Below are 21954 nucleotides of genomic sequence, written 5' to 3'. Positions count from 1 at the left end.
CTCTGTTCCGGACGCGGCGGTGACCGAGCTCTCTGTTCCGGACGCGGCAATGACAGCGGACGTTCCACTGGCGGCGAGGCCAGCTCACGTTCCCTTGGCTGTGGTGCCCGCGGACGTTCCTCTGGCGGCGAGGCCAACTGACGTTCCCCTGGCGGCGATGCCCGCGGACGTTTTTCCTGGGTCCGGTCGTGCCCTGCCCAAGTTCTCATGCCCTGCGCTGATTTTGCCCAGCCTCCCAGAACATTCTTCTCCGGGCCTGCTGCAACTGCACGGGCCTGGCCCGCCATCCCTCCCCCTGATTCACCTTCCCCCGTTCCTCCTCCCTCCAGACTGTTTTTGGCCTCAGGGAACGTCTGGGAGCCGTTCCGTAGGGGAGGGGTAGTGTCACGATCTGGGCTGTGGGGTTTTCCCTCAGCCACCTGAGGTCGCTGTTTCCCCTTTTCCCTTCCTCTCGCACTTCCCTCCTGATCTCGTACACCTGTCTCATCACTCACACCCACAGCTGACCCTCATTATCACAGACTTTATAATCTCCACTCTTTCCCCACTCTGTGAGTCTGCATTGTTTCCTGTTGGTTTGTATTTTGTGTCCCTTGAAGTCTTGCTCCAGTCTTGCTCTTGTTTTTCGTGTCGTGTTGTGCCGTGTTGGCCTTTTGTTTGTTTGTTTGTTTATTGTTCGTTAAAATCCTTTCCCTGCATTTTGGACCCAGATCTCCTCTATCTCACCGTGACACTTACCCCCAAGGCATCCAAGATGTAGGCGACTTTGTTTCTTCAGTAGAACACAAACGCAGATTTTTAACTCAAACTGTTGCAGTCTGTTAGGCATATAATGGCAGTGAATGGGCACCAAACCTTTGAAAGTAAAAAAAAAAAAAAAAAAAAGCATACACAGACAAATCCAAATTAAATCCTGTGGCTTGTGACGATACATTGATGTCCTAAGACACGAAACAATCGTTTTTTGTGAGAAACTGAACAGTATTTATATCATTTTTTTTTTTTATAGATACACAGCAATATCCAACTGTCTTGAGCATTCGACGCATTACATGTATACATGCTCTGGCTTGTTACGCCCCTTACCATATTTGGAATATCAGCTTCCAAAGCAATTATATTGCTGTCTTTTTACATGGGGTAAAGAAAATACTAGCATAAAACCATGTCTGCATTTGTAATCATAGAAACGACAAACAACAATCGCTACACTACACTGCTCAAAACTTGAATAGTCAGTAGCAAATTCTTTAAATATTAAAACATACTTACAGGCTGCGAGTCAGAAACGGCAGACTGTTCTTGCAAAGATGTAATTTCCCCACTTATTAGAAACAGCCTTTGTGTACAGCAGGGTTGTACTTTTCCAGGTTTAGGAAACAGTCCTCTGTAAATTGTGCTGCACAGATTTGAATATTTGAGTTGTACTCTTCTGGAACAGTGTTGTAAATACAACTTAACCACTGATTTATAGTTGTGTCTTCTTTTGGAAGGCCAAACAAAGTAGTTTTGCTTTTGCAACAAAACACACAGCATCTCCACGACATGGTGGAGGCAACAATACTACAGCAAGAATAAAAGTTATGCCTTCTTTCTTCATTTATACATTTTGGTGGTGTTATGCAAATCTTCCCCACCACACAGTGAGGTAGATTTGTGGGGGCGTGTTTGAATGAGGCATTTTAGGAAGGCACGGATTAGTCTTAACGTTAGAAAAAAATATCTCTTTGGGTTTGAGACTTTAATCTTTGCAACTTTACAGATCTTATCTATGCACAAACAGCTTGTAACACTCCAAAGACAAATGAAAACATGAAATCGCTGCATATGACCACTTTAAAAGGTTCTCTTGCCATCTAGCTGTAAATGCTTTCCAAGTGTACAGACAAAGGTGGAATCAGTTGTTTCTGTGTTCATACTAACCTCATGTGTCCCTTGTCTTTGACTAGTGTGAGCAGCTACGATAAGAACCAGACATACTCCACAGAATGGTCAGATGATGAGCAGCCCGCTGGATACTCGGGGAATGAGACGAATGGCGGAGCAAACTCTTTCGAAGATGACTCGAGCAGCAAAGGAGGCGTGCGAGTGCGAGCACTCTATGACTATGAAGGGCAAGAGCAAGATGAGCTAACCTTCAAAGCAGGTAAAGTGCAAAGCAAAATGTATTATGTTATATCATTTCAGCAGCTGTCATCATCAATATTGTTAAGGCAGACTGGAGCCAAAAGTAATGTCATTTTTGTTGTTACACAATACTTAAACTGTAACTATGATGTTAGTCTTTATATTGGACGTCATCCATATACCACATGATTTTTCAACTATACAGTGAGCGAAACAATGATTTGATCTCCTGCTAATTTTGTACATTTGCCCACTGACAAAGAAATGATCAGTCAATATTTTTAATGGTAGGTTTATTTTAACATGTAGAGATAGAATTAAAAAAAAAAATCCAGAAAAATGCATTTCAACAAAGTTGACTTAAGCATGACTTAGTACTTAGAGACAAAAGCCTTGTTGGCAATCACAGAGGTCAGACGTTTCTTGTAGTTGGCCACCAGGTTTGCACGCATCTCAGGAGGGATTTTGTCCCACTCCTCTTTACAGATCCTCTCCAAGTCTTTACGGATTTGAGGCTGGCATTTGGCAACTCAAAACTTCAGCTCCCTCCACAGATTTTCTATGGGATTAAGGTCTGGAGACTGGCTAGGCCACTCCAGGACCTTAATGTGCTTCTTCTTGAGCCACTCCATTTTTTACCTTGGCCTGTGTGTTTTGGGTCATTGTAATGCTGAAATACCCATCCACGACCCTTTTTCAATGCCCTGGCTGAGGGAAGGAGGTTCTCACCCAAGATTTAATGCTACATGGCCCCATCCATCGTCCCTTTGACGCGGTGCAGTTGTCCTGTCCCCTTAGCAGAAAAACACCCCCAAAGCATAATGTTTCCACATCAATGTTTGACAGTGGGGATGGTGTTCTTGGGGTCATAGGCAGCATTCCTCCTCCTCCAAACATGGCGAGTTGAGTTGATGCCAAAGAGCTTGATTTTGGTCTCATCTGACCACAACACTTTTGTCCAGTTCTCCTCAGAATCATTTAGATGTTTAGTGGCAAACTTTAGACAGGCATGCACATGTGCTTTCTTAAAGAAGGGGCGCCTTGCGGGTGCTACAGGATTTCAGTCCTTCACGGCATAGTGTGTTACAAATTGTTTTCTGGATCACTATGGTACCAGCTGCTTTGAGATCATTGACAAGATCCTCCCGTGTAGTTCTGGGCTGATTCCTCACTGTTCTCACGATCATTGAAACTCCACGAGGTGAGATCTTGCATGGAGCCCCAGACTGAGGGAGATTGACAGTTATTTTGTGTTTCTTCCATTTGTGAATAATCACACCAACTGTTGTCACCTTCTCACCAAGCTGTAGCCCATTCCAGCCTTGTGTAGGTCTACAATCTTGTCCCTGACATCCTTGGACAGCTCTTTGGTCTTGGCCATGGTGGAGAGTTTTGAATCTGATTGATTAATTGCTTCTGTGGACAGGTGTCTTTTATACAGGTAACAAGATGAGATTAGGAGCACTCTCTTAAACAGAGTGCTCCTAATCTCAGCATGTTACCTGTATAAAAGACACCTGCGAGCCAGATATTTTGCTTATTACATTTTTTTTATTATTCTGTCTCTCACTAAAATTATAGACTGATCATTTCTTTGTCAGTAGGCAAACATACAAAATCAGCAGGGGATCAAATAATTTTTTCCCTTACTGTACATATGGCAGGTACATATGTTATAATCTGTATCTCTCACAGGTGATGAATTAACAAAGATCGAAGAGGAAGATGACCAGGGCTGGTGCAGAGGTCGTCTGGACTGCGGCCGGACAGGCTTATACCCGGCCAATTACGTTGAGGAAATCTGATCACCTGACTGGAGGACAACACACCTTTGGAGGCAGCTCTGATTGTCCGATCTAACGACATGGCAAAAAACGCCAGAGACTTAATATGAACGACTTTCCCTGAAGATGTGCAATGCAGTCTTGTTTAAAAAAAAAAAAAAATCTTAGTAAAGATAGCCACACCATGTATATATATTGATCTTATCGGGGAGGCGGGGACGAGCTTGCTCACTACTAATATCTATTTGCAAATAGCATATACATACGTACAAACAAACAGATATGAACACATAAAATGACCCATCAGTTATGCAAGTACAGGCTACACGTTATTGGTGCAGATTACATGTTATTTGAAATTATATTACAGACATTAGCATAATATCCAACTGAACAGATATTCATGTGGCCACTCTGCTGTATTTTAGGACATGATTCAGTGTGCAATTATGGGGTACTCATCCAGTCAAACAGATTAACGTGTTAAACAGATAACAACTCACAACGGGCTATTCGGTTTTCCTCTTACTCTCACCACCAGTTCATGCCTCGTGCTGCTGATTATTATATTAGGTATCGTTCTCTTGATGTCTGTGTCTTTATGCATAGCAGCATGTGCTATGGAGCATGTAGCCCTTGAGTCCTCAGGCCTTCTGTACCGTATGCAATTCCCACAGCGACCACAGAGGGCAACAGACTCATGTCAACCCCACACCAAGAAGTGGTGGAAAATCTCAGGCTATGTTCAGAACAAAATACTACATTAGCAGGAGTATGGATACGGCATACTATTTGTTAAAGACAGTATGTGAAACATAACTTTTGAACAGTAGTCAGGGTGGCGCCATATTTAATTTTTGACAGGAATAAATTTGAGGCTGTGCGGGACTGAAGTACATACTGTTTAACAACATATGGATTCTTCAGCTGAGGAAACGTTACAAAAACATTCTGTTGACAAAAAAACCCATAAAACCATTTTCAAAGTTGTGAATGGGTGAGAATGACATGATCTAGAACTAGAACAGTGCATGCCATTGTAAAGAGTCTATCCCTCACAACATTTTTCTTCAATCAGTCTTGACTTTTAATTGAATTGTGTATAAAATTGTCTCATTATTGGATCTCACTGCCAAAATGGAGATGTAAAACCAGAATTAAAGCTGTGATTCATCGAGCTGCATAGCTATGTTGTAAATCAGGGGTGGGGAACCTTGATTCTCGAGGGCCAGAGTTTAGCTCCAACCCTGAAAAACAAAATACCAACCTGTATCCTGAAGACCTTGATTAGCTTATTCAGGTGTGTTTGATTAGGGTTGGAGCTAAACTCTGCAGGGACACCGGCCCTCGAGGATCAAGGTTCCCCACCCCTGTTGTAAATAAACAACGTCATCTGGGTAATCCATGAACTGTACCTAGTATACATACTGTATACTGCATAGTATGTTAGCACAATGTTCTGAACATAGCCACAGTTGTCCAACTGGTTGATCGTTGCGCAGTGTCATCTTGTTTGTCAAAGTTATGTGTTGTTCTTAGTTACTCCAAGAAGGTCTTGTATAGGCATAATCTATTTGGCATCTATTCATGGTCTCCTCTTGATATCAAATCAAGGTACTTCAGATGGACATGAATGTTTCCTGTGCATGATTTGGGCTACTTATGCACAGAACATGAGTGAATTTCACACCTGGACCACCACATGCATCACAAGTTCAAATATTCACAACTGATTACTTGTAGTTTTATGGCCTGTTAACTAACACACTATGGTTTCGCATCAGATATATTGTTTAAAACATGTTATACACTTTTGAAATATACTCAATTTTAAATACTAATTCAAATAAAAATTAAAACATGGTGCCAACATATGTGGACCAAAAAGTATTTGGACACTTAAAAGGCATAGTTTACCTAAAAAAAAAAAACAAGTTATTCCAAACCTGTCTACGTTTCTTTTTTCCACTGAATGCAAAAGAACAAATGAGTGCAAAAGAAAAAATGTTGGTAACCAAAGAGTTATTCAGTGTGAAATTCAATGGCTATTGTCAATTATCATCAATATTAGTGCTCAACATTAGAAAAATTCATACATATTTGGAACAATGCGAGAGTAAACGTCAATTTTCATTTTTGAGTGAAATATCCCTCATTGCTTTGCATTGGATAAAACATTTTCAACCAAAACCCCACAAAAAGTAGTTTAAGGTTTAAAATTATAGATGGCTAAAATTGTGTAGAACTTTGGCATTTCTATTGTCTAAGCCTCATACATTTTTATGTATGACTCAAGTGTCCAAATACTTTTAGGAGCACTTTGTTTTTTATTCCTCTCACTGCTGAACTCAGTACGACGATAAGCCACGATTTTGATAATGCAAGCAGTGCTCCTCACATGCTTGTTTTTTTCCAGATTGCAGTACTAAAAACACATATGTGGAGTTGCGCATCATTCATGAAGTTTCAGTGAGGGAGTGAAAAAATAAAAATAAACAAAGAAACAGGATGTGACAAAATACATTCAAAGGAAAGACCCCCAAGCAGCTTTGTGATTTGTCTAAAACTGTTCAGTCTAGAAAAAAAAAATAACTTGCATTGTTAAAATATTCTGTAACATGTACACAAAAAGAAGTACGGAAGGGTACACGTGTCGGGGTTGTCGTATTGGGGAGTATCCTCTTTATTATATTCAGTGTGTATGAGTTGTGTTTATGTATAGAAAATAAAAATGTAGTGTTATAACTGTAAATGTTGGGTAACAAAAGAACAACGCTTTGAAAAAATAACACTGTAATGCTCTATAGATACCATATTGTATTAATTTGATTTTGACTGCAATGAAATCACTATGTACCATACCTGTATAAATGCGTGTGGGTCCACGCCGTCATATTTGTATATGATGATGTAATTTATTAAGATTATATTCTACTGTAACTGTACAACTGTGTTGAGTAGAAACAAACACCTGAGTTGAGACAGTAAAGAGCCGTGTAATGTAAATGCTATTTTTAATGTTGATTTGTACTTTATGCAAATGAAGGGATGAAGGTTTATGTCGTGAACGTTTCTCTTGCAGTGTAGAGGACGTGTGTATGTTCATAGTTAGTTGATGTAAATCGACCTCCTTGCTGGTGTAGTGCCTCCTCATCCATAACATAACGTTCATTTATATATGCATACAGTTAATGATGATGAACATAATGATGATCAAAATAATGTCGAAAACCTGAGTTGAATTTTTTGTGCTTATGTCAATATTGCAATATTAGTTTGGAAGGAGAAAACATGTTCGTTGAGAAAAACTTGCAAAGCGTGTGCTCCATTTTTTTGAGAACGTTAAATTATTTCTTCTTTTACCAAAACACTTGACATGCTTTCAGTTTTTTTGGCAATTCATTTAGAAAGGTTCACATTAGAGTAAGGCACTTCATTAGAAAATATTGTACAGCATTTGCACTTTTCACAATGCATATTTTCCCAAAATGTTTTACATAGAATACTATTTGTTAGGAGGAATAGGTTGGACAGACTGGAACCAAGACACAACTGAGGAAGCCTGTCCCCTCAGGTTGTTGAACACTGGATTATATTCAAGATTTTTCATCAGGATGTGTGTTTCTTAAGAATCAAATCCATAATCTACACTTACCAAAATTATAAATGCAACACTTTTGTTTTTGCCCCCATTTTTCATGAGCTGAACTCAAAGATTTTTCTATGTACACAAAAGGCCTATTTCTTTCAAATATTGTTCACAAATCTGTCTAAATCTGTGTTAGTGAGCACTTCTCCTTTGCTGAGATAATCCATCCACCTCACAGGTGTGGCATATCAAGATGCAGATTAGACAGCATGATTATTGTACAGGTGTGCCTTAGGCTGGCCACAATTAAAGCCCACTCTAAAATGTGCAGTTTGTATCACACAGCACAATGCCACAGATGTTGCAAGTTTTGAGGGAGCGTGCAATTGGCATGCTGACTGCAGGAATGTCCACCAGAACTGTTGCCTGTCCAAAGGCATTTCAGAGGATTCAACTGGCCTCACAATTGCTGACCACGTGTAACCACACCAGTCCAGGACCTCAACATCCAGCATCTTCACCTCCAAGATCGTCTGAGACCAGCCACCTGGACAGCTGCTGCAACAATCGGTTTGCATAACCAAAGAATTTCTGCACAAACTGTCAGAAACCGTCTCAAGGAAGCTCATCTGCATGCTCTTCGTCCTCATCTGGGTCACCGACTTGAGTGGGCAAATGCTCACATTCGATGGTGTCTGGCACTTTGGAGAGGTGTTCTCTTCACGGATGAATCTCGGTTCCCTTCCGGAGGGAACTCTACGCTGCGTCCTGGTTCAGGACACTATGGGAACTGCCTTCGGCATGACCGGTTCTGAAACAAGGTATAGAACAATGACAGTGAACTTGACACTGGCCGGCGCCAGCCTATGACATCATCAACAGGCGCCTGCTAGTATAAAAGCAGGTGCCTGAGAGCACAACACCATCTTTTTGTCTTCAGAGTCCTCTGTTCTAAACGAGTGAGTACAGCGATGCCTAGAGAAAGAAAACTGTTTAGGAAGTGTGCGGATCCGTGTCAGAGAAATCTGACACTTGATGACGCACACGACCTTTGTTTGGTGTGTTTAGGTGTAAGAGCACACGTTCATTGTGAGAGTTTCACTTTGAAGAAACTCCGTTCTCGTCTGGCCCTTTTCTCGAGGGAATCGGGCCATCCATCTGCCCCACGCTGCTCCGGTCCCGCCACAGCTGAGGCTGCTCGGCGGCTGAGATTGCGGGGCTCACAGGTGGAGCTGGCTGACGAGTTTGAGAGAGCGTTTAATCGCTCGCACACGTCAGCCGGAGACGAGAATGCGCTGCTAGCGGATGATGTGTTGTCTCTCACATCCTCCGGTTCTGCAGCGAGTGCTCTTTTGGCTTCAAGCCAGGGCGAGCAGGAGGTTGAAATGGAACAAATATGAGCTCGTTTGAGCCCATGCAGCCTCTCTGCCCCGCATATGAAGAGTTGATGTCTGTTATGGACCTGTGCGGCTGTCCGCTTGTATCTGCAGTGGAAGCCCGCGAGGGAAGAGGCCGCTCTCGGCAGACTAGACGAGCGGCTTCTTCCGGGCCATGACAAAGCCAACTCCTGTGAGCCTCCCATTCCTTCCTGATCTGCTTAAGAGATCGAGAGGGAATGGGACAGGCCATATTCAGCCCGCATTCACAGGCATCGGCATGTGAATCATGCTGATGTCGAGGGAATGCATGGGCGCGGATATGTGACGATGTCTCTCGCTGACGGTTGCAAACTATCTCTCAGAGCGAGGGACATCGACCTTGAAGGCTCCAAAGGCACATATGCGGCAGTGGCCGGTGCTCCTCTGCACACGATGGCAGTGTTGCAGAGGCGCACCAGGCTGATCTGCTGAAAGATCTGGACCGAGCCCCGGGGGTTTGCATCCCTTGCCGGTCCACGCCTCCACCTAAACACCGGGGGGAAACCAGGCCCGTCCTGGCCCAAGGGCCAGAGACGAGGCCAGGTCGCCAGTGTGGGGCTACCTGCCCCTTCCTTTTCCCCTTGACTCCGGGGCTGGGCCAACGATGAGACTGAGGCTCCATCTGTTGGCCCGGTATGTGAACAGTAAAGACACTTTAATAAAATATTCAAGCGTGTATGTGTATGTTTTCTTTTGTCTACCAGCTCCGCTTGGGTGTTTACTATTGCAGTTTCGAGCTCCTCTTGAGTTCTACTGCCACCAAGTGCCGAGTGTAGCCAGGTCTCCCCTCGTTTTATAAAAGAAAACAGTGTGTAGAGACCTCCACTCGTAGAAACCCCCTCGTGGGTTAAGCGTTGTCAGGTTTTGAAACCTCCGCTAGAGTGAGCTTGGTATAGACATGATCCAACATACATATACATACGAGAATAACCCTCTTGAGCGTTGTCAAGCTGCTTCAGGCGGAGTATCGCTCTGCCGAAGCCTCCGCTCACTCAAACCCTGCTAAGAGTAATACTCTTTTTGCATGAGTGTGGTCAGGTACCTTCCCTGTGTATTTTCATATACACATATGTGAGACCTCCACTCCTAGGAGTTTGTGTGCTAGGGTGAATAGAGCGTCGCCAAGGCTCCCTCTCTGAGAGAGAGGTGTTTTACTGAAGCCTCCGCTCTCTTTAAAAAGCCCCGCTTTGAAGTAGGATTGAGTGTAGCAGGCCTAGGAGGCCTCCTCTCTGTGAAGTCCTCTGTAAAGAGAGACATACAAAAATAATACTTCTTAGCGCTGAATGTGGCAGGTCATTTTTAGACCTCAATTCATGAAGAGCTTTTTACTGGGTCGAGTGTTGTTAGGCTTCCTCTATGTGAGGTGTTTCTGTTAAGCCTCCACTTTCCAGAAATACAGGCCGGGAGAACACAAGGTTAAGGCAGCTTGTGAACTCTTTCCGTGGACCTGTCACTACAAGCGTTGAGTGTAAAAGGAAGTAGGCCTCCCTTCCATGAGAGGGCGTGTATTCCAAGGCCTCCATTCGATAGAGCTTCCTCAGTTGAGCGGCGTCAGGCTTGTTATGTTCGAGAGCTTGTAAACCATTAAAGCCTCCCTCACTGAAAGCTCCGCTTCCGGGTTCTGCTATCACCCGGGTTAATACAGGTGTCTAAGTGATAGCACAGTGTAATAGGTCTCCCTCTGTCACAGCCAACAGTACTGAGACCTTCACTCTCACAGTTATAGCAGCTGGCAGGCCCATGAGTGCCTCGCTGACTATTTTTTGGGGGAGTGCAGTCTTCCACTCACCAAAAGCTAGTGTTGTAGGCTTCTCTCCTTGGAGATGTAGTCTCGGAGCCTCCACTACACAGAGCTAGATGATAAATGAGACCTTTCATTATTGGCTCTGACTGTGAGTATCTGCCTTTCTTGAGCGTCGAGTGTAGTCAGGCCTCCCCTCGCCTAGAGCGTTTTACCTGAGGCCTCCACTCTGAAGAGTTTCCTAGGGAGAGCGTCGTAGGCCTCCTCTCGCTTAGAGAGTCTTTCTGCTGAAGCCTCCCCTCTCCAGAAGCTCCGCTTTCAGGCTCCGCTATCACCTAGAGACTGCAAATCTGGTGATCCTCGCTATGCTCAGGACACCTACTCAGAACCACATTTGTGGTGTTTGCTCACGCAAAGTCTTTGGGCATTCTCTAAAATCCACGTGAGTGGTAAGTGCACTATTCAGGCACTTCACTAAAATCCATACTCATGGTAAGGTCCCTCCCGTAAAGGCAGGTTCCTTTCTCCCATGGACCACGCAGGGTTCCTCCGTGTCCACTCTCTGAGCTGGTTTTTCTCAAAAACCTTTTAGTTTTCCAGCTCCAATCCAGATAGCACTGCTAGCAGGATTGAGTGTCGGGCCTCCTCAGGCCTCACTCTCCAGAAGAGCTCCAAAATGAAGGTATTTCTGTCGCACAGGCTAGTCAGCCTCACGGATGACCTTCAAGGCTAGAGTGTAGCTAGGTCATGAGACCTCCACTCTCAGAGTTCTTCCTTGCTAAGCACGGAGGTGTGTTAGGCTCCCTCTTTAGAAAGCCTCCACTCTCCAGACTCCACTCAGGCAGTACTGTCGTTTAGGCTGTTCAGCTTCGATGAACGCCTGCAGTGTTGAAGTGTAGTAGGTCTTGGGACCTCCATTCTTAGAGTCCTTCTGCTGCTCGCAGAACATTGCCAGCCTCACTCAGAGTCCTTTGTTGCCTCCAGAGATTCACTAGAAATAGGAGGTCCGACTGCACAGGCTATTCAGCCTCGCGGACCACCTCTGGTGTTGGGTGTAGATAGGTCACGGACCTCCATCCTTAGAGTCGTCCTCTGCTGGGTGCAGAGTGGTACCAGGCTTCTTTCTTACCAAAGCCGCCACTTTGCAAAAACTCCACTCAGGTAGTTCCGCTGCACAGGCTATTCAGCCTCGCTGACTACCCTCAGTGTTGAAAGTGGAGTGGGTCACGAGACCCCCACTTTTAGAGTTTTCCTTTGCAAGACGCAGAGTGTTTTTCTGGCTTCCTTTGAAGCAGTCACTCCTCTGAACTCCCTGCAGGTAGTTCTGCTGCACAGGCTATTCAGCCTCACTGACTACCCCCAGGTTTTGAGTGTAGAGGCGCCACGGCACCTCCATTCTTAGAGTTGCACCCTGGAAGGCACAGAGTGTTGCCAGGCTTCCTTTCGGCGAGGCCTCCACTCCTCGGGAAATCTCCACTTAGACAGGCCTGCTGCACAGGCTATTCAGCCTCACAGGCCATCGTCAGTGTCAAGTGTAGTTGGGTGATTCTCACGAAACCATTAAAGTACCATGGCACTAAGGATTTTAAATATAAAATGTTTAGTTTAGTAAAATAAAAAGCATCAGAACAAAGACAATACTGTTCTCTACCTTGCACAATGTGTAATTTCAACATGAGAATGAATTATTTTTCTATTTTACTGCATTTTCTGCTGAAATTCTCATTACCGCAATGCGTCCGGCTGTGTTTGAATGTGTTTCATGTTGTAATTTAATCAAATTAACATAAAAATATTTAGAAAAAAAATACATGGATTTTCTACTAGATTATTTGAGATGACAGATTTTTTTTTTTACTGAATATTCATATATAATATTAATGAAAAAAAGTAGGAAAATTATGTGTCCATGCCTGATCTTCTCATCCTCCGCAACATTTTTTAAGGACTGTTTAAATGCACATAAAGAATTTAAATAAAGTTTGCTTTTGAGTGAAGGAGCACATGGGCCAGTTACTTCAAGATGGCTACCAGGTAAGATCATCTTTTTATATCTCTCCAATTAAATGTAAAAAATTCTGTTGTCAGATGTTAACACAACATTTTGATTATCATTACCGAAACAATAAGTTTTCTACATTTAGAAAATTGTTAGATTTACAATTTTTTATGAAAGTGTACTTTAGTAAGGTCTATTTATATGCACTGAAAAAAAATTAGCAAAGCCATCATGCTTCTCTTTTTGTTAGCAAAACATACTGAGGCACCTCATCCTCCGCAACACCATTCTCATATACCGCAACTATTTAAGGCCAGTTGCGGTAAAGAGAACTTTTGTTTCGGAAATGAGAATTTAAGCATATTGTGTATGAGTTTTAAAAATCTCTTATTAATTTTAAGATTAATTTAAAATTTACTAACTGTTGATATTTTGCTTTTGATTTGTTTCATTGTAGACAGTCAGCAAGTGAGAAAAAAAAATCTTTAGCAAAGGCCAGGTTGACAAAGTTCAGGGAAAAGTTATACAGCAACCCAGAACTGCTTGAGGAGAACAGAAGGAAGGAGAGAGAGAGGTTAGGTTTGGAGATGTTACAACAGGTGTAATTAGCAAAAAGCAGCCTAAAGTGTTAGGAAATGTACATGAGAGCACAAACACACACACCCATCCCCCTTTAGCCACTGCTATAACAGGACTTTGGTGCTAGATTAAGTGTATTGTTCATACTGTGGGAAATTTCCACCATACTAAGGCATGTAGGTTGTGTGACTCTTAAAGTGACAGCAGCCTAATAAATTTCCTGCACTGTCATTAATTTTAATTAAAGGGGGGGGGGGGGGGGTGACACGCTGTTTCATGCACTATAAGTGCTTTAGACTGTTAAACATACTGCGTGGGATACCCTCCTTTAAAAAACTAACTAAATTTAAAGTACTAAATTTAAAAAACCTAAAATGAAGCTTTACCCCACTCCACATCTTCAGGCCCAGTATAGAACCCATGTTTTACCCGTGTCTTTAAACATTAACATTTGTGTCCCCCATAAAGCACAAATGCCAACCCCCTCACACATACACACAGAGAGACAAGAGAGTAAGCATCAAGTCTATGCTATATGCTAATTTAATGTCATGCTTTTTTCCACTTCCAGGTATCAAAAACGAAAACAAACTGGCAAAATAAAGAAAACTGAAGAGCTGACTAAGAAGCAACATGAAAAGAAAAAAATACAGTGGCGGGAAAACTCAAAACGTTATTATAAAAGAAAGAAACAGCTTAAAGCTGTACTAGACACAACACCATCTAGTGAAGAAGATGATTCACTTCAGCTTAATCAAGAAGCAAATGAGGTACAAGCAAATCTTCAACAAGCTGCCCCAAACGAACAGCCATTCTTGTATCAGCAGGTAAATGTCCCAAATAAAAAAATACAGTTTCCATTAACACATTACAATAAGGTTTTGTTTGTTAACAATTAATGCATTCATTAACATGAACTAACAGTGAACAATACTTGTAGAGCATTTAGTTAATGTTAATGTTAATTTCAGCATTTACGAAGACATGTTTAAAATCCAAATTTGTCTCTGTTAACATTAATTAATGCACCATAAGCTAACACGAATAACTGTATTGACGTGAACTAACATTAACAAGTATTAACAAATGCTGAAAAACTATACTGTTCATTATTAGTTCATGTTAATAAATACTTAAATAAGTGTTAACAAATGCATAAATAAAAACCTTACTGTAAAGTCTGACCCAGTTTCCAATTTTGTCAAACAAATATCTTTTAAACGTTGATTAAACTTTCAAGTGTAGAATTATAAATATGTAAAGTTATAGTTCATTTAGTAGGAACAGCTTATATTATTAAAATATTAAAAAGCAGGAGCTTAAAATGTCATGTTTTCTGGTCAGGTTCAACTAATTGATCACAGATGATGCTCCTGAATAACTTGTGTATTTTTGTCAAATATTTTTATTCAGAGTTATGAGGACAAACTTTTGTTACGAAGATTTAAAATGTTTTAGCTGTATATATTTTAGTGTTTTTTTAATTATATTTCATTGTAACAATCCTGTTTTGTTTCAAGTCACTATTAGAGTGAATAAGGTTTTCGGTAACCCTGAATGGTGTACTGAATTCTCAGTTTGGTCTACACAAGTTAAAGCAACTGTGTATAATTATAATTTTAATAATTGTAATTAAGTTAAACTATACAACATACACTACTCTCGAAAGTTCCAAGTGTCTTTTTAATTTTTTTTTACAGTGTAATGACATCAACTCAACTCCCTCCAAAAATCAGATACAGGCACCAAGAGAAATAAATACATCTACCCCAAAAGATTCACCCAAAACGAAAAAAAGAAAAAAAAACATTATCAAAATTGAGGGGAAAGTTGCGCAACATGGAACAGAAACTTCTGGAGAAGACTAAAGAGACTTCAAACCTAAGGAAAAGACTTAGAAGACTTGAGAAGAGGGAGAGAACGCTGGGATTTGTGAACCCGGAGTGCAGAGAGGTCCAAAAATAAACTAGAAAGAGAGGTCACCAGAGAAAATCACCAAACAACCAGAGAATATTAATGCGCAGAATTGTTAGCCACTTCTTTCACCAAGATGAAGTTTCGACTGTAATAAATGGCAAATCTGGTGAAATTCGAAAAAATGGCCAGATATTTCGCAAAAGAGCCTTGACAGACAACATGGCAAATCTTCATAAAAGATTTCAGTCTGAGAATCCCAGGCATACACTTTCCATGTCTCAGTTCTGCAAACTTAAGCCATTTTGGATTGTCCACCGTAGAATAAAAGATAGAGAAACATGTGCTTGTAAAACACATGAAAATTTTGGCCTGAAGATAAAAAAGCTGCATCAGCTAGGAATCATAGCCACATCCTCTCCAAGGGATGTTGTGCAGGCTAGTGTGTGTACTGACAATGGTATGTCTTGCATGTACAGGACATGCAGCAATTGCAAGAATAAGAAATTTCCCACAACAATGGATCCTTCACAGAAAGAAAACATCATAATATGGGAAGAGTGGGTTACAAAATCAGTACCAAAAAAGGGTACAGATGGGCGCACAGAAGAGAAGGAAGTGAGAAATGTTTTTCTTGAGAAGAGACATACCTCCATCGAAAAGCTTGTAGAACTGACACAGGATCACCTCTCAAACTTCTCAAAACATATTTACAACATCAAGCATCAGTTTGAAAGAATGAGGAAATTAAGAGAGTCCCTAACCCAGAATGAAGTAGTAGTTCATGTTGACTACAGTGAGAACTATGCTTGTAAATATAGCAGAGAAATTAAAGAAACTCACTTTGGAGGTGGCAACCAGCAGGTTACCCTCCATACTGGAGTTATTTATCTCAGTGGGGGGAAGGTGAAGTCTTTTGCATCACTCTCAGACTGTCTTCAGCACAATGCCATAGCCACATGGGCTCACCTTGACCCGGTACTGAGGAGCATACGAGAGGAGCATCCAAATGCAAGGAACATCCACTTCATTTCAGATGGGCCCACATCTCAATACCGGAACAAAACCAACTTTTATCTAGCCTCAACAGTGCCATTCATGAGAGGATTTAACTATGTTACATGGAACTTCACAGAGGCATCCCATGGAAAGGGTGCTCCTGATGGAGTGGGTGGTGCCTTGAAAAACCTGGCTGACAGAATTGTGTCCTATGGTACCAGCATACCAGATGCTGACACTCTTTTTGAGCAGCTAAATCTCAATTCATCTGTAAGGCTCTTTAGAATTAAGGAGGAAGATGTCAAAACTAGTGCCGAATTAATAACACCCGACCTGAAGACAGTACCTGGGACAATGAGAATGCATCAGGTGAGCAAAAACATTGAGGAAACATTTTCCAACTCAATCCAAAAGGCTAAAGTAACTATACCTATAAGGAGATTTTTTTTTTTTTACGTTGAGTTAAATGTTGAAATATTCTTAAAGCTGTAAATAAAGAGATAAAACTAAAATAAACCGATTACTGAAATGTAATTACTGTTTAAGTGTAAGTATGAACCCAACTAAAAAGAGAGAAAAAGAGAGAGGTTTAAGATTAAAAAATTTTAAGTATCTGTTATTTGATATCAGTATATCTGTCTTTAATATCTTTAATATTTAATATCTTTAATTCAATATAAAATTAGTATTCTTTTCTTTTTAAGCTGACATCTACAAAACCAGGCGTTATCTACACCAGAGAAGTCTCCTGCTTTTGTGATTTTGCCTGTGGATGTTTCAGTCCGAAGGAGTTTGACTTCCGAGACAATGTGGAGTCAGAAAAGGAGAACGCTGAGTCAGTTTTGGAAGTGGGAAAGTGGGTCCTTGTACAGTATGATGGAGAACTGTTCCCTGGCACCATCACGCAGGTACAGTATGAAGAAGTATTTGGTGCTATGGATGTGTTGTTGTTTATGAATCTTTACATTTATTTATATTTACTCTCTAGATTGTAAATGGTCAGTATGAAGTTGACACAATGAGTTGTGCTGGACCAAACAAATTTTTCATACCATCCATAAGATACGAGGGAGAAAAAGTCTGGTACTACTTTGATGACATTAAGGCCATCATTCCAGAACCACAACCTGCCACATCCTCAGCTCGACACTTTTGTGTGTTGCCTGAGATCTGGGCAAAGTACACAAACAAATGTGTGTAAAACAATACAATGTTTATTTGCATGCTACCTCCAAGATGATCCCAACACAGTGAAGCCAAGTGTCATTTAAACTCCTTAAGTGCAGTTAACTTTCTTCTATTGAAATGACCTGCTTACACTACAGCCAATTAATTCAATACCTTGTCAATTAATTAATATTCTTTTATGGTGTATTTGATGTTTTAGTTGTGTGGAAACTACACTTCTGTTCTTGTTGTGTAGCATTGCTTTAAAATTAAAATACAATGAATTAAAATACATGTGACAAGTTCTGACAAATCAGAATGTGGTATTTGTCCTTGTTGGTCAGTTATTTTTTTAGTGCCATGATAAAATTGTTAAAGTTTTTTAGGTACATAATAAAATATGTTGCACTGTTTATTCCTGTTTTGTTTTTCTTAATTTTTTTTTATATTTTTTTTTTGTATTTTTGAAGCACAGCACAAAACTGTTTTGAACTTGAATGCATGATATAGTATAAATCTTTGACTAGTATACTTATTATCATTACCGAAATAATTAATCTCATTTCCGAAACCTATGTATCATTACCGCAACAGATGTTCATTAGATGTCAATTTAATTAGTAGAAAAACAGTACTTTCATTTTAAATGCATGTGCAGAATCTAAAAATGACGTTCTTTCAGGTTTGTCACATCATTTAAAAAAAAACGTTGGGTTTCATTGGAATATAAAAAAAAAAATTGTTGTAAATTGTGGAAGGTGTTGCGGTAATGAGAGAAATCATCAAAATAAAAAAAAACTGTTAAATTAAAAATAAAAAATATTTTAAAATGTTAAGTAGTTGTGCATGACCATTAATAATCCATTTTTAAAAATGTGAAAATGTACTTGCTTTTCTAACAGTGATGATTTTTTCAGACTGTTGCGGTAATGAGATTTTTTAGGACTTACTATGGAAATTATGTTCAAAAAGGTGTTAAATGGTAAGTAAAAGTCTTTAAATTAATGTTTACAAATACTCCAGTCTTTGTTGCTAATGTCTGAAGAAAAAAAAAGTTAATTCAAGCATTTTTAAAATTTAATGCTTGAAATTTTTAAAACCAATATTTCGTGAGAATCACCCAGTTAGGTCATGAGACCTCCACTCTGTAGATTCCCTCTGAGCAGAAGCTCCACTCGGGTAGTTCGGGTTGCATAGGCTATGCAGCCTCACTGAATACCCCCAGTGTCGAGTATAGGCTTTTTCCTCCGGGCGTGAGTGTAGCCAGGTCTCCCCTCACGGCAGGGTTATTTGAGACCTCCACTCCTAAGAGCTAGTGGATGGAATGTTGTCAGGTTTCCTCTCTTTTCAGAGAGTCTTTTATGAAGCCTCCGTTCTCCAGAAGCTCCGCTTTCAGTACTTTCAAGCGTGAGTGTAGCCAGGTCTCCCCTCACTGGAGGGTTATTTTGAGACCTCCACTCCTAAGAGCTAGTGGATTGAATGTTGTCAGGCTTCCTCTCTTTTAGAGAGTCTTTTATGAAGCCTCCATTCTCCAGAAGCTCCGCTTCCCCATCTATACCTGTAGCACTGAATGTTGTCAGGTCCCTAGAGCAGGCGTTCGCCCTGCCGAGACCTCCATTCCCTAAACTCCGCCCCTTATGGTCAGGGCATTTATGAGCTCCTTCACTTAGAGAGCTAAGTGTAGTAGGCTTCCTCTAGGCCTCCACGCTTGAGAGTTGTGTGCACAGGTAGCCGGGCTAGCCGTGGCAGGTCACTGGGCCCCAGCGACTCTCGCTGATGCAGGGGTGATTTCCTTCTTGACTCCTCATTCAGTCAGTTTGATCACCTATCCCTCGGCATGGCGGCGTTGGTATAAGCGTTCCCATAGTGTCCTGAACCAGGACGCAGCGTAGAGTTCCCTCCGGAAGGGAACGTCTCAGGTTACGTAGGTAACCCTAGTTCCCTGAGGACAGGGAACGAGATGCTGCGTCTCGGGGCCATGCCTCGGGCCCTGCACAGACCTCCGTCCGACAAAAAGATGGTGTTGTGCTCTCAGGCACCTGCTTTTATACTAGCAGGCGCCTGTTGATGATGTCATAGGCTGGCGCCGGCCAGTGTCAAGTTCACTGTCGTTGTTCTATACCTTGTTTCAGAACCGGTCATGCCGAAGGCAGTTCCCATAGTGTCCTGAACCAGGACGCAGCGTCTCGTTCCCTGTCCTCAGGGAACTAGGGTTACCTACGTAACCTGAGACGTTTTCACTGTACAGGGCAGATGGCAGACAGCGTGTATGGTGATGAGATCCTGAGGTCCATTGTTGTGCTATACATCCACGACCATTACCTCATGTTTCAGCATGATAATGTATAGCCCTATGTTGCATGATCTGTACACAATTCCTGGAAGCTGAAAACATCCCAGTTCTTGCATTGCCAGAATACTCACTGGACATGTCACCCATTGAGCATGTTTGGGATGCTCTGGATCGGCGTATACGACAGCAAGTTCCAGTTCCTGCCAATAACTTCGCACAGCCATTGAAGAGGAGTGGACCAACATTCCACAGGCCACAATCAACAACCTGATCAACTCTATGTAAAGGATATGTGTTGCACTGCGTGAGGAAAATAGTGGTCACACCAGATACTGACTGGTCTTTGGACCCCCCAATACAGTTAAACTGAACATTTTAGAGTGGCCTTTTATTGTGGCCAGCCTAAGGCACACCTGTGCAATAATCATGCTGTCTAATCAGCATCTTGATATGCAATACCTGTGGGGTGGATGGATTATCTCTGCAAAGGAGAAGTGCTCACTAACAGATTAATGCTGCGTTCACACCGCACACTTTGTCTGCATCAGGCAACGCTCCCAACGCATCTAGTTTGACGCATGTACGTTGAAGCTTGCAACACTTGCTTTTTGGTGTGTTCACACCGCACACGTCAGGCAACGCTCTGTCCCTCAGACTCCTCCACTGCTTTTTGCACACTTCCCCTGAATAAACCATGGCAAACTAGTAGGGACTGGACATTTTGGAATCTTCTCATGACCATGTTTCGCTAGCTAACGAAATGGGAAATAATTACGTTTAGAAAAGATTTGACCCGACATCCCGATCTCTTCAGCGATCTTCATCCAAGCAAGTTCCTTTTCATTCCTAAGTTTATACAACAACGAGGACGGATCATACAATTATCTGCGATTGCAGACGGCTACAATGAGCTTTTGTCTTCCATTGTTGAAAATGTTATTTTTCTGCTCCTGCTTCATTCAAGATAGGTGTGGTGACGTCGCTACAGTTAGACGCTTTCTGATTGGTTGACGCACTGCGTCAAGTCCGTCAAAAGTTCAGTTAGCTGAACTTCTGCGTTGCTTGCGTTTGCTGCGTTGATGCTTGAAAAGTTGACGGATCCAATGCACACAACGCACCGCAGAGCCTCTGACGGACTCAACCATAGACTTTACATGTAATCTTGCCGCAACTGACGCTGACGTTTTGGGCGGTGTGAACGCACCATTAGACAGATTTGTGAACAATATTTGACAGAAATAGGCCTTTTGTGTACATAGAAAAAGTCTTAGATCTTTGAGTTCAGCTCATGAAAAATGGAGGCAAAAACAAAAGTGTTGCATTTATAATTTTGGTCAGTGTAAATAATGGGGCCTCTACCAGCTGAGCTGAACAGGAAAAAAAATAGCCACAGGATACTTCAAATAAATACTTACAATAATTGGTGACTGTCATTGTCAATTGTAAGCCATCATGAGGCACCAGCAGGGACAAACTCAGTGGTCAGGAAGCATCTTAGATTTGTCTGAAGTTATGATAGGTTGAACCTCTGGTGCAGAGGTAGGCAAGTTCGGCCCTGCAGAGTTCAGCTCCAACCCTGAAACAAACAAACAACAACAACAACAAAAAACCTCACCTGCCCATAGCCTTAGTAATCCTAAAGACATTCTCTAGGACCCCACTTGCCTGCCCCTGCTCTGGTAGGATGTCCCAGAGAATGGGTAAAGAAAGGACAGATGCTGTGAAACCTCCTCTTGTTGATGCTCGTGTAACCAAATTCTCTTGCTGAAATTCTCCACTCAGCGGCTACATTCACATTCCAGCAGCAGTCAGATGGAGGTATAATGGTTATAACAAAATAGTCAACTTTCTGTCTAATATCTGAGGGAAAACACTACAATAATGATTAATTACATTTAAAAACATTTAAACTATACAAACCATATATATATAAACAATATTACCACATTATTTGAAGAACCTACAATTCATGGAGTTAAATATTTGTACAGTAATATATTTCATATATGTAACGTGCATATATACTTATCATATATGCATACTTACTATGTTGTCAATAAGCAAGGCTTGTGATAAAAACAAAAAAAATTAAAAGGGAGTTTTTGCTTAGAACAAGCTAAATAATCTGCTAATGGGTTAAGCAAAAAATTAAACAAAAAGAAAACAAGATTATTTCTCCTACCCCATTGGCAGATTATTTTGCTTGTTTCAAGCAAAAACACACTTTTTTACTTGTTTTTTTCTGAAAACAAGACAATATTTTTTACTAATCTAGAAAATCCTACTTGATTTAATATTTTTTTGATATTTTGGCTGGAAACAAGACAAAAAAATCTAAGTAAGA

The 21954-nt window shown here is 41.4% G+C and overlaps 1 protein-coding gene across 1 annotated transcript in view; it reads left to right on the top strand.

The window, feature by feature from the left end:
• pacsin1a (protein kinase C and casein kinase substrate in neurons 1a) overlaps positions 1–7227 on the top strand; it is a 29295-nt gene extending 22068 nt beyond the window's left edge. Inside the window, exons 9-10 of the mRNA XM_073823388.1 lie at positions 1950–2146; positions 3823–7227. Of these exons, the coding sequence (XP_073679489.1) occupies positions 1950–2146; positions 3823–3932 (307 nt within the window). The 3' untranslated portion in view covers positions 3933–7227. The remainder of the gene's footprint in view (positions 1–1949; positions 2147–3822) is intronic.
• The last annotated feature ends 14727 nt before the right edge of the window (positions 7228–21954 follow it).

Source organism: Garra rufa, chromosome 18 (genome assembly GCF_049309525.1).
Source record: "Garra rufa chromosome 18, GarRuf1.0, whole genome shotgun sequence".
In the NCBI taxonomy this organism is placed as follows: domain Eukaryota; kingdom Metazoa; phylum Chordata; class Actinopteri; order Cypriniformes; family Cyprinidae; genus Garra; species Garra rufa.
This window is presented reverse-complemented; position numbering and strand designations above follow the sequence as displayed.